Source organism: Ceratotherium simum, chromosome 2, assembly GCF_057802395.1.
Source record: "Ceratotherium simum simum isolate JZ-2026a chromosome 2, ASM5780239v1, whole genome shotgun sequence".
Lineage (NCBI taxonomy): Eukaryota > Metazoa > Chordata > Mammalia > Perissodactyla > Rhinocerotidae > Ceratotherium > Ceratotherium simum.
Genome location: NC_141901.1, coordinates 18922772 through 18936720, shown reverse-complemented (window position 1 = coordinate 18936720; position 13949 = coordinate 18922772). Strand labels below are relative to the sequence as shown.

Here is a 13949-nt window from a genome sequence, read left to right as displayed (position 1 = left end):
GTATACATGAACCTCAAGAGGTAGGAGCTATTATCAATTCCTATTTTTCAGATGAGACAATAGCTGGATTAAGTGACTTGCTTAAGGTAGAAGTGGCCTGGGAGTCAGACCTAGGCAGTCATATCCCACCCACACCAGACTGCATCCATGCAAAGCTTCTAGGGGATACTCTGTCTCGTTTCTTGTTTTCTCACTAACATCTAGTGTTGCCATCTCTCTCTCTCTCTCTCTCTCTCACACACACACACACACACACACACACACACGCACAGCCTGATATGTAAAGGAGCCCGCAGCTCCAGCCCCCATGTCTACTTCCCACCTATGAAATTTCATGTATTGATTATTAGCTGATCAAATTCTCTGGTAACATTTTACTGGAGGTTTGGGTGTCAGATATCGTATAAACGAGGATCAGAAATAGATGTCTAGGGCAGGCTAATGGTCTCAATTAGAATGCTTCTCCTACTTTGAAACTGGTGCTGTGATTTTTTTTTTCATGGCTGGAGCGATCCAGAAACAGATTAAATCATTCACTTTTTCTTTTAACTTGATTTACTGGTACACTCTACGTAAGAAATTGGAACCATAGCACAAAATGTTGCTTTGGGATTAAACAATGGTGGGAACAGAAATGATTACTTCTGAGAAGCCTAGATAAAGTACTTGGGTACGGATAACTGGCTCAAGGGAGGCTGAGCTGGGAGGTCCTGTCTCTCTCGATGGGACTCAAGCCCCAGAAACATCCACTCCTCCTTTAGCTCCTCATTCACTTTGTGCCTTTCGAAGGAGACACTCCCCCTGCACCCTCCCCACCCCCGTGGGCCAGCCGAGTTCCTGGGTCAGCTAGCTGGGGAGCTAACTTACCACGTCATCCTGATCCTGATGGCCCTGTTTCCTCATCCGTGAGATGGAATAATGCTCAGGATAATAGGTAGCAGCACTCTGACTAGCAGCGGACTGTTCCTTGGAGACTTTAGAGAACCAACCAGATGCCCATCTAACCAAGGCAGCTTGTGTGAATTCACATGATTGGAAGGCTAGGGACGGAGCAGACTGCAGGCATTCTCGCCAGCTCGAGGCTGTGGAGGAATATCTGTCAGGAAAGTCTCCTGGATTCAGTGTCCAGCCCAGTGTGACATGCCCTAGTAGGTCCGATAATTGAGCTCTGCCCCTAACCTTGGGCAACTGACTTACTGCTCTGAGCCTCAGCCCCGTGTCTGTAATATGAGGGGGTGACCACATGATTTGTAAGATGCCTTCTGACTCGTAAGAAAATGTTAAATACACTGGATTCCTCAAACTGTTACATAAATGAACTGCTTCCACAGTTTTCTGGGTAGAGATGTTGTGAAACCACACCAAATAGTGGTTTTCAAATTCTGAGTCTAAAATAATTAAATTTGCCTGGCTTCTATTTGACCTTGTGGTTTATGTGTAAACACTTTAAATTTCCTAGATTTTTTTTAACTTGACATACAACTACATCTGTACAGTAGCTCCTGGTTTAGTCAAAGTAGGGACCACATTAGAAGCATGTAAATTGGTGGTGACTGCACGCGAAATAAATTCTGTAAGGCTATTTCTAGACAAAATTAAATTACTCTTTCTGGTATTTTCTCCTCCTTTGAGCACCTCTCTTTCTTCAACCCTTCCTTTGCTGTGTGCAGCCCACATCTCAAGTCCTCACTGCCATCTCTTCCAAACACCTTTTGATGGCTGTAGAAAGATGAACAAACCTGTACACTCTAGTAAGAGGACATAACTCCAATGTGGCAGGACGGTGATGCTCATCAACTACTCAGGTGTTCTACATTCCCCTGCACTTAGATCCAGGCCATGGACCAGCTAATGGACATTGTCACTTGGTCTAAGGCAGCTGGAACATTGTGAGTTCTACCATCACTGTGACTTGAAGGAAAAACCTGAGACCGTAGAGTTGCAAGCTGGAAGCTGCCTGCATCCCTGAGCCACTGTTAGAGGAAAGTCACTAAGGAGAGCTCCCTGATTTGCATTACACGACATGATCAAAATTAAACTGTCTCAAGTTATTGAGATCGCATGGTTTGTTACTTCAGCCTAGACTAACCTAGCCTAATACGTCCCTTCCAGAAGTATTCCCTTTTCAGACATTCCAGGGGAAATAGCAACACAAAACACAATGGAAATAACTTCTCATAGAGGAATTGTGGATACAGGTTGTAACCAGTGCCTTTGCAGCAGCATCTGTAGAAAAACAAGATTGGCATCAGGGAACCTTGATACCACTGAAATCCAGGCACAGAGCAATACTGTATGCCTCCTAATGGTCCTGTGCTGCATGGCAAATTTGAAAAGGCTCCAAAGAAGGAAATTTTAAGACATTATTCCTTCAGGCAAAAAGTCACCAAGCCCAGTTTCTCGATAGAGGCAAAACAAGGCAACCAGTTTTCTAGAATGGTCTTGAGAAAAGTCACCTAGTGCCAGAGATAGAAATCCCTTTTTATCCTGCCCCCACTTCATATTATTAAATCACCTACTTGGCTTTCTCCAAAATCCCACATTGGTCCAGAAAATTTGATAATTTAGATCCATTTAGGAATCCCTTGGAAAACAATTCTGGGATCTTTTGAAAATACGATGAAATGACAATAATGTGCATCTACTGAGTGAAGCTGGCCTCAGTCTGATTGCCTTTTGGGAAGACCTTTCTTTCCTCCATAGAGGCCCTCCTGGCTTCCAGAGCCCCATGGATGGTTTCCAGATTTATGCAGATGGTAGCAACTGCAGACTGGGGAAAGGCTGTCAGAAAGAAGGCCAAGAACTACTTTGGATCCTAACTCTAAGTTCAATTTTATAAGAAGTGTTCCCACCACCTGACTCCTAGGAATAGCAATCTAGCAAGGCAGCACATCTGACTGCAGTTTCCCAAGGCTGTCACTTTCCCCTAAATGTTCATGACACTTGCCAGTGGAGAGCATCCCCTCCTAACTCTGCCACTGGCTGTCCCTCTGCTCCCTCCCACCGAGCCAGAGTGGGCTTCCAAAAAGCTTACTGACATAGCTGGCACCCAGAACCCACCTGATTAATACTCCAGATACAATCCCTTTGGGTCTGGCAGCACATGCCAACCAAGTCCCAAACCAGTTTATTAGTTTAACCAAAAGGTAAACAGATGATGGAGATGCAGAAAGACAAGCATGCGAGCAGCTAAAAGCATTACCCGGCTGTCTACCAGGAAACAAATTTAAGACATTTAAAGTGGCATTAAATAAATGAGGCTATGTTTTATCTACTTGGAATTTCCATTGTCTTTAAAAAAGGAAAATATATATATATATATTTTTTACATTGCAGTATATAAATCTAGACTCTACATGTACATATAAATACACAGGGCAGGCACATGGGCACAACATGTATGTCTTGGTAGCGACACTAAACCAGGCTGACAGTTCTCTTTTCTTTTTGACCTTCAAACCAAAAAATTCAGGCTGAGGCTACATTTACTTCAATCTCATGATGTCAGGCACCCGGCCCATCTCTCCTCTAAGCACAGATCAGACGAGCCTCGCAAAGAAAAGAAAGTGCTCTTCGACTTGTTGAAACCCGATCTTTACAATGCACAGTCTGATCTCCTAGAAAGACCTAGAGGACATGTGAGGGCTTCCTGGCTCATTCTTTGGTCCATTGCCACAAATCTCTAAACTATCCCTGGTGTTTCTTTCAGATTTCATACGGCTATTTACATAACATAAATCTCACATAACCTTCGGGAGCTGTCTCACAGGATTAGGAAAAATAAAAAGCTCCATGTTACAATCTGCACTTCATATCTGGGTTCGTTCTCTTTATTTTTGGAATAAAAACTGGTATTTTGAGATTTTTTCCTTAAAAAGGACAACATTCTGAAAGTGCTTCTTACACATGTCTACATCCCACATATGGCTTTTTAGTTCAAACCCCAGCACAGCTCAGATTTGGAAGGGAGAGGATGATGGTCTTACTAGAAACAAAAATGTCACTTAACAGTGACACTGTGAGAGCAAGTGTGGGGACCTGAAAAAAAAAAAAGTTATTGATTCCATCTGGAAGAATGTACCTCTTTAGAAATGATCTAGATCATCTATGCAGCCCCATTTCTTTCCCCATGAACAGGCACAGTAATGCTATAAAAGTTAATAAGTAAAATAGGACGCTGCTATCAGCAGGGAACATCTTCCGAGGGGCTATTAACAGAGTAATCCCTGTTCAGAAATCTTTCACAGACTCAAAATAATCAAATATAGTCAATCGCAGTAGGAATTTCTACACCTGAGGAACAAATTGCACATAATATAGAGGTACTACAATCCAGATGGCAAAACACTCCAGACATCGAGTTTTACATGCAAAAGGCAATCGAAAAAGGCAATGAAGTAGTGGCATTCCAAGACAGATAAGAGTCCCAATGAGTCACCATTCCTTTGCGCCTTCTTTTCTGGCTGATAAGTTACCAAAGAACAGAGCTAATTGTGCAATAATCGTTGTGATATGTTCTTTAGGGGGAAGAACAGAAACACAATGCGGGTGCCAGAAATCCAAACGGGCTTGTGTTGACGGCCGGACCAGTGGGCAGATGGGCCTCGGAAGCCCCACCCTGCCCTCCCTGGGGCAGTAGAGAGTGGGGATGCAGGCAGAGGTGGAAAGCCACCGGCTCATCAAAACTCTTCCCAAGGCGGCCTTTCATTCAGCCGTGGCAGTTTCCGCCTCTGCGGTTGTTCTTTTCTGGTGGCACTTGATTGAGAAAGGAGTCCTCTCCCTCTAGGAAAATAGCTTCGACTTCTTGTAATACTGGCACGGAGGACACTCTGGATTCGTAGGACTGATTCCATTTACCCGGAAGGTGTGAGACTAGGTTCTCAGTTCCTTCTATTTCCCTGTAAAAAGTGACCTCAGCTTCCTAGGCCGTTGTGCAAATTGTTTTTCCATAGTCCAGAATATCCCATAAGTCCCTCATATATTTCTATACATACACATACATACCAAATATGTGTACATATACATATTTATAAATGGGGATAATTTTGCATTTCAGTCTCAAACAGGTCAAAGAGAATCACTGGATCGTGCATCCTTTTCATGTCAAATTCATCTCTGATTTCCCCACAACGCCTATCACGGTGCCTGGCACACCAGAGATACCCAGTCAATACCGGCTGACTTCGCCAATGATTCTCTAACACTGGATGGTAGTTGCAATCACCACGGCCTGTCCAGCCCCGCTCTGCCTTTGGCAAGCAGGGGCCACCGGCCCCTCCCTTCAGAGGGTGATTTTGCTGTGCCTGTGGCTCCAGCAGCCCCGTTTAGCTGTCCTGGGCAACGTCAGGCTGGTCCGGCTCCGCAGCTTCACTTGCTCTTCCGTGGAGCTCTTTTTGCGCAAAATGAAGTCAAAGTTCACTTGGCTGTTCATGGCGTAAAAGACATTTGCCGAGTCTGGGATCACGAGTTCTGAAAAAGATAAGCAAAGAGAAGGCAGTCAGCTTGTGTAGGTCAGCCCGGCACTGACAGTGGCAGGTGGAAATTTTGCCCAGGCGTAAGACTGGGACTATGGCCCTTTGTCCCTGGAATGTGAACTGAACCAGACAATGACCGCCACCCCCCAAAAATTGCTTCCAACAACTTCTCAACTTCAATTTTAAAAATGAAGTGCAAATATAATCTTAGAAATTCAACTCATGAATTAAATGTCCAAATGCGGAATGTTTTAGCTACAAGGAAGTGCAGTGGGAAGAGGAGGCCAAGAGAAGTTCAACGACATTCCCAAGATCACAGCTAGTAAACAGCAGAACTGGGACGAGAACCCAAGTTTCCTGCCTCCTGTAGTTCATTTTCTACTCCAGCATGCAGTTTTTCTCAGAGGCTAAGAGAATGACATGGGAAAAGAGGAGAAAATCGACAGCATTTTCCAGAACTCTTTACTTGGAATATCAAAATATTTTTTGACGTAATCCCAAATCAAACCAGTATTTTATTCCATTTGAGACCTTGCTTCATCAAGAGTTTGCATTTTAATATTAAACAGCCATATAAGATAGTGTATATCTGCTAACATTTAAACTACTGTCTACTTCAATGATTCCCAACCAGCTAGCTGCAGTTTCTCAACAAGGATTATTCCAAGTATAATATGAAATCATCAAGCAAAATTACTTTAACTCATTTTTATTTGTAAAAGAAAGTATATACTATTTAGCACTCAGGTGTAATGGGTATCTAAAGAAACAAAAAGGGAATAAAAAATGTAAAATGTGCAAGTCTAGCTTTGTGACAACAGAATGGGGGAGGCAACGAGTAAACGCATCTGATTCCAGAACTGGATTAAGTCAACTTCATGTTAACTTCAACACTGAGATTCTGCAGCAAGACTGACGCAATCAGGTTCTAAGTGACTCTGGTACATTTTGCACAAAAGTTCCATAAAGAATAACTCCCTTAAAGTGTCCCCAATCTCCTTTCCATATATTCCACATATACCTCACAGCTATATATCTCTTAGCATATCTCCAAAGCACTTTCAGGTACATTATTTCCTGTTATTGTCACAATCGACCTGTGATGTATGAAGAACCAGTAGGGTCTTGTCTCTGTTTAACTAATTAAGGACCAAGGTCGGGGGAGGACCAGCAGCCCACCTGAGACCACACAGCTGGTGAACAAAGCTGGGCCCAGGCTATACCTTGGGACTCCTGGATCTCCAGACCCACCAGCCTCACCTTAGCGTTGTTTTGTGGGCAACATGGTAAAACTCAAGAGGCCACTTTTTAGGCTTAGGATTTTAACCATAACCACATTAAAAGATATCTTATAACTGAGAAAGGTTTGCCTAGGGCTACAACCTAGGGCTCAGCTGAAAGAATGAGAAAACTTCCAAGAGGTAGTTGAGAAAGAATTTTCTCAGAGGCTATAGCTTTTCATCTCCAGGAAAAGGTACTACTCTCATTTCAGCCACCCTCCTCTGGGCCCAAGATACAGCCCTCGGTGATTTGTTGGTCAAATGGAATATGACTAGCTGCTCCCTGCCCATCCCCCAAGTTGTACAATATTTCTCTCTCTTTATAGGGGACTGCTTGTTGGTGGACAGCCCTACATAAAGACACTTGCCTTGGGTGCTGGGTCTGTCAGCAGACAGGGTTGGCCCCAGTCAACAATATTTACTGCTCCTTCTGCACTTTGAAAAGAGACTTATTCTGACTGAGTCACTTTCTATGATGTGACAGGGAATAGAGGATTTACCTACCAGCTTGTCCCTCCTCTCAACAAATACAACCCCAATTCAAATAACAAATAGATACACTCAGGGTGATTATTTGCCCAGAGTTTTCATAAAAGAGATTTCTTTAAATAATGGGCTCCTAGGCATATTGAAGCATTTCATAGATCACCAGTTCTTTGTCTCAATAAGTATGAGGTAAAAAACCTTCAAATTCTGTCACTGGAAGCTTTGCTACTTGAAGATCAATCATGAGTACAGATAAACTGAAAAATAAACTTATAAACTCTCATAAATGATTAATGGAAACAATGAGAGATTATTGCAGGAGCTGCTACATTTCAGGTTCATACACAACTTAGACACACATTGTCGAGTAAAGGAGGTGCGTGGCCATCTGCAAAGACCCAACAGACCCCCCATCTACCCCCAACTCCTCACAGACGGAGAGACCTCTTCCTAGAATAATGCTTGATGAGAAGCTTACAAAGAATGGGCAGGAGGAACGCTCAGCACATTGTAGGAAAAACAAGGATTGTTGAGGGGGCAGCCTGAGACGCTTAATTCTACAAGTGAGGTGACCGCATGGTTCCCCACGCAACTCCACCCTTGCAAAATTACAAACTTGGTTCCATTTAAAAGAAGACACTATCCCTTTTCTGTCTTCAAAAACTGGGCAACCTGCCCCGAGGAGGAACACATGCCCACCTTTGTCTTCCGAGATGACCTGTACCAGCTCGTACTCCTCAGCTGGGTCCGAGTCCAGGTTGTGTTTCAGCATTGCCCTTTGGATCACGGCAGGAGTTTTATCCTGGCTCGTCAACTGGAAAGACAATGAATGGGTCTGTAACACATTCAGCTTCATGTTTCCAAAAGAGTTCTCTTGACCCTTTATTCTTGCTGTCATGTGTCTTTCTGGGAGAAATGGCCCACTGGAATGAGAACAGGACCACAAGCAGAACTCCTGGGTTCTAGTCCTTGCTCTACCCTTAGTAGTCAAAAGATGTTGGTCATCTACTCTCTCAGTCATCTCCTCTGAGTCACAGTGTCTTCTCCTATTCAAACAGAGAGAACGCATGCCTTGTATATATCCCCCACCAGTTGAGGTTCCAATGAAGGAAAATATATGAGGGTATGGTGAAAATGTGCAGCATTTTCAGTCCTGGGCCAAAATTATCCTTACCTGTTGAGCTGTTGCTATGGCACTGGTGACAACCTGTGGGTCAGAAATGGCCTCAGTTCTGCACATTGACCATTTCCAAGAGCACACCTAACTCTAGGATCCAGCAATCCCACTCCTAGGTGTTTACCAAGAGAAATGAAAACTTTGCCCACAAAAGGACTTGTACACAAATGTTCATAGCAGATTTATTCCTAGTAGCCAAAAACTGGAATCAACCTGAATCTCTGTCAACAGGACAACTGGGGAAATTTGTAGTATATTCATAATAGAACACCACTCGGCAGCTAAAAGGAACTAAGAACGGATACATGCAACAATGTCTGAATCACAAAAACATCATGTTGAGCAAAAGAAACCAGACACAAAAGATTATTCTTTCAAAAACAGGCCAAACTAATCTGTGGTGTTAGAAAACTAACTTTAACTAACCTAACCGTAACTAAGGTTAAGGGGGCATTGACTGGAAGGGGCACAAGGGAATTTTTGGGGGGGATGAAAATGTTCTTCATCTAGACTTGAGATGGTAGTTAGACAGATATATAGTTATTAAAACCCATGAACTGAACACTTAAAATCTGTGTATGTAATTGTATGTAAATTATGCTTCAATAAAAATCAGCTTCTAAGTGTCCAAAAATAATAAATCTAACATTTCTTTAACAAGTACCAGGAAAGGATCCTCTTATCCCCAATTCTGACTTTCTCCCCTTTATCTCTGCCACGGGCCAACTATCTGCAGGGTGCTCAGGGCAACAGGAAAAAAGGGCTGACTTATGCACCATCCCTTGGGTGATTTCTTTAAATGTGAAAGAAAGCAGAAGAAAACACAGATTATTCTTACTTAAAAATAAAAGCTGTTCCCACCAGTAGGTAAGAGGAGAGACAGCCAAAAAAAGAAGTCATCTAATTTCTTCCAAGAAACTCTGTCATTGTGAGCCTGAGGATGGCGGGGCCTAGATGTTTCCCTCTAGTCTGGGGCAGCAGCCTGTATTTGTGACTTAATAAACAACAAGCATTACAATGGGGTCCTTGTATTCAACAAAAGACCCTGCTCATTTGTTGATTACCAAAACATCTGGCATATCCATTTACAAGGGAGAAATAGATGCACACAAAATTCTAAAGGAAGAAAATATGTTCTTTGATAGTCTGAAGGAAATACTCCCATAGCTGGATCAAACTGGATTAGGAGCACAAAGCTAATGGAGAAAAGACACCAGTTGGGGGATGGATGTTGGGCTAAGGGGGTTAATGATAAGTTGTCAGCTTTAAACCTACTTAAGGAGAAAGCCAGGCTACCTTTATTTTCTTTACTTTAAACTTCCCCAGGTGTGTCCAAGTGAGGACGGGCTGGCCAAGGGCCTTCCTTGAGTGTTTATTACTTTGTACCATAAAAGCTACTGAGGGGAACTGATGATCACAATTAGTATTAACAGCTCAGTCATGCAGCCTTATGCTGATATACTGAACCAGCATTGTCAAGTAGATACATATAATGTGAGCCTCATTTGTAATTTTAAATATCTAGGGGGCACATTAAACAAGTTTTTAAAAAGGGAAATTAACCTTAACAATATATTTTATTTAATCTAATACATCTAAAATATTATTTTAGCATATAATTGATACAAAAATTGTTAATGAGATATTTTACATTCTTTCTTTTTTTGTACTAAGTCTTCAAAATCTGGTGTATATTTTACACTCACAGTACATCTCAATTTGGTCTATTCCCATTTCAAATGCTCAATTGCCACATGTGACTAGTGGCTACTATAGCGAATGGCACAGTATTAACTGATGCTTGCGTATCGCCTTCATGCACCTTAAATAGGGAATACAAAAAATTCCCTGTGCCCCTTCCCTGAGGTTAGTTTTCTAACGTCACAGGTTAGTTTGGCCTGTTTTAGAAAGAATAGACTCCTGCAGTATGTAATCTTTCGTGTCTGGTTTCTTTGGCTCAACACGACATTTTAGAGATGCATCCACATGGCTGCATGTCTCAGTTCTTAGTTCCTTTTAGTTCAGAGACACCGTAGGGTTATATAGGTCGAACTTACTTCTCTGGTTGGCATATGTAAGAGAAGCCATGTGAATAAAGCACACTGAAAATACAATACCAACACTGATGACCTTGGCTTCCGGGTGGTTCTCTTACCTCTCCATGGCTCCCTTATCAGCCCCTCCCTCACTACCGCTTGAGTTCTCTCTCAGCCTACACTCACTTCCTGCATGACCCTATCCACCCAGAGGGACTGGACGATTCCCAGTATTCAACCCCAGCACCAGCCTTGCACCAACCCATGTTTCTGATCATCTACTAGAAAATGCCATCTGGATGTCCTACTGGTGCCTCCGACTCAAATGCCCCTCAAACCTCCTCCTCCAGTAGTTCACATCTCACTTAACAGGACCACCAACCACCAAGCTGCCTGGACAGCCTTTAGAACTTCCTCTTCCTCGTCCCCTACGCCAGTAACCAAAAGTTGATAACTGAATAGATTCTACAATTCTACCTTATAAAAATGTTTCAAAAATCCATATTATCTTCAGCCACGTGACCATTGTTCAGGCCCTTATCATCTCCTATGATAGCAGCTTCTTGCCATGCTTGCCCACCTTCAGCCTAGACCTTGCATTCCCGCATCAAATCTCTACAATACCAGTTACTTTTCTATTGAAAAAATCTGATCGCTACTTAAAAGCCTTCAATAAGACCCTATTGCCTGTAAGATTAACACAAACTCCTTCATGTGGGCCGCAGGCCTTTTACAATCTGATCTGACCTCTATGAGCGTATTTAGTACATTTTGAATAATGTTTTATGACCTCCCTTTTGATTATAAGTTCCTCAAAGACAGAAATGTCTCCGTCACCTCCCTATCCCCAAAGCCTGGTCCAATGACTAGTACATAACTAAATATCTTGTTGATTCAATGAATGCTTTAGTAAAGCTTTTCTTTGGAATGTTAAAAGATAGTGCCTCCATATCACTTAGGTCACAGTCAGTGTAAGCACTCAGTGTGCCCTCAAAGAAGGCGAGTGATGAAGATGAGGAGGGATTTACTGTGAAGATTTACTGTGGGATTTTATTGGAAAGGAGAACCTGCTTTTCAATATATGATATGTCCTGTAAACTAAGGAGTCTATTCAGTAATACACACCAGACCTTACACACCTAAGCTTATTACCAGGAGAGGGTCTGTATGCATTCCAAAAAGACTGCCATTATTTAAAACATTTTTGGGATTGTCCTCAGAAACACAGCTTTTTCAAGAAACTCAAAAAGGTCAGTCTCATTTATTTATAAACATAGTTCCCCATGGACTCAAACTGTATTTCCAGCTTGATCATCCACTTTACTAAGTTTGATTCCAAATGACTAAAAAAGAAAAATCTGCCACCCTGGAAGGCAATGCTAAGAATGCATGGCAATTCAATTATAAATCCAGACATGTAATTCCACAGGCAGACTTCCAAGAAGGTGTGCAGCAGTGGTAACTTCCTTGGAATATATTTACACAGTCATCCAAATGGATTGTCTTGAAAAGGGTGACACTGACTTGGATGAATACGTTTTAGCAATTTTTAAGATGTAAAAATTATATCCTATATGCACTGTTGGTCTGTAGATTTTTATATAAACACATTTTTGGTCTATACCCAGGAAGACTTGGGTATGTATTCCTTTGATACATATTCATTTTGGGGGAACGCATATGCACATGCAATAATGTGCGTATTTAGGGTGTGGGTCTGAGCGCCTCACCATGATGCTCTTGTACATGTTGCCATTGTTGTCCTCTATACTGATGCGGATAATGCAGGTGTCTTCATTCTGCTGGTTGTAAACAGGAGGCAGCACTGTCGAGGTAATGGATGTCACGGAGACGGAGCGCTTGTGAATTTTCGGGTTGTTGTTGCAGGACGGAGGGGAGGAGAGGGGGTGGATTAAGGACGACATCCCTGAGGAAGTTGTGTCCATGGAATGGATGGAGGAACATGACGAGGAAGACTCAGAGAGCTGGAAGAGTAAACACACCCAGAAGAAAACCGAACTATTAGAACCTTGGCCAACAGTGTGCTTCACAATTTTCAAAGCAGAGGTAAATGTTGAGACTGATAAGTTATTTCCTCCACAGTCGCCCAGAGCACACACGCATCTTGTCTCTGGTGTAAGCACCCCCACGGCAGACGCCTATCGGTGACTCAGTACTTGACGCAATCACTCTACATCCATGTAAGGCAAGGTGGTTCTCTCCTTTCCCTAGTTTTTAGCTGCTCTTAAGGAAGTCTACCAGCAGATGGCAGCAGATACCAGAAACTAGAGGCAATGTGGGCTCCCAATGGAAATCAGGAGCTTTACAGGGCAGGAGGAAAGCCTTACCAACAGTTTATCTAGTCTCACTGCCTTGAGCAGGAATGATGCTTGACATGCCCACAGAGATCATTTCAATTCTGACTCCACTTCACAATCAGATTTTGTAGCAGGAGAGAAATGTCTATATTTTTTAGAAGTTTCTAAGATAAGGACCACGGACTATACAGCTCTGTGTGGAACATTAGTCCTGGAAAGGCCCCTGGAGATCACCTGGCTCCATTCCCTTTCTACTGCTGAGGAACCTGAGGCCAGGGAGAAAACTGCTGACAGCAGTGCCAGGACACGCTCCCAAACTTTCCTGACTGCCATGGCCAGGTTCACAGAGCCAAGGCATAGCCAAGCCCCAGTCTGCAGTTGGTGATAATGTGGTGCACGAACACAGTACACCATTACCTCAGTGACATTCAGCACTGTGAGGTTTGTGATGAGGTTTCATATATCTTATCTCATTTTGGTCTCACAACTGTCTTGTGAACAAAATGCAGAGTGTTATAAAGATGAGGGAAACAAGATTCAGAGAAACAGAGTGACTTTCCCAAGGGAACACAGCCTATGAGGTGTGGCTCCACCACTTCCCACGTTTGCTTCTAGAACCAACTGTACACATTTTCATGTTGTACATCAAGGATAATGAAGGAATGAAGTGTTATACTTAACATGCTTTTCTGATTAACTACATAGTTATCTTATGTGCAATTTCATTTACCAAAGAAAAAGGATGCCCCAAACTCACTAGGTAGTGTTCCAAAAAATCACTACACTGACTCATTTTAAATATCAATTCCTACTGTAGAAAATTACAAATAATTTCTCAGAATGAGTGAAGCTAAATTATACCACATTAATCCTATAAAATAATCTGGAAGTCCGTTTAAAAATAACTTACTAATTTCCTTCAAACCTGTCTACCTTTCCATGGAAACAGAGTACAGAAATTTAGCTTTTGGATTATCTGGCTTCCAAGTAAAATGGAGTCTATTCTATTTCCTATGGACTTCTTTCTACGGCATAGCTATACACTAAATTCTACTGCACGATTAGATTAATTTGAACCGGCAAGCTGATGTGACAATTCTGATACGTAGGAGTTTTACTGTGGCTCTATCATAGCTTGGTGTAGTTACATTTTTTTCTTATGTCCCCAAATGACTCAG

The 13949-nt window shown here is 42.4% G+C and overlaps 1 protein-coding gene across 2 annotated transcripts in view; it reads right to left on the bottom strand.

The window, feature by feature from the left end:
* Window positions 1–3101: 3101 nt before the first annotated feature.
* RGL1 (ral guanine nucleotide dissociation stimulator like 1) overlaps window positions 3102–13949 on the bottom strand; it is a 122778-nt gene continuing 111930 nt past the window's right edge. For both annotated transcript variants that reach the window (XM_087438820.1, XM_004424935.3), the window contains 3 exons: window positions 12184–12438; window positions 7940–8054; window positions 3102–5469 (listed from right to left, as the gene is read on the bottom strand). In XM_087438820.1, the coding sequence (XP_087294946.1) occupies window positions 5282–5469; window positions 7940–8054; window positions 12184–12438 (558 nt within the window). In that variant the 3' untranslated portion in view covers window positions 3102–5281. The remainder of the gene's footprint in view (window positions 5470–7939; window positions 8055–12183; window positions 12439–13949) is intronic.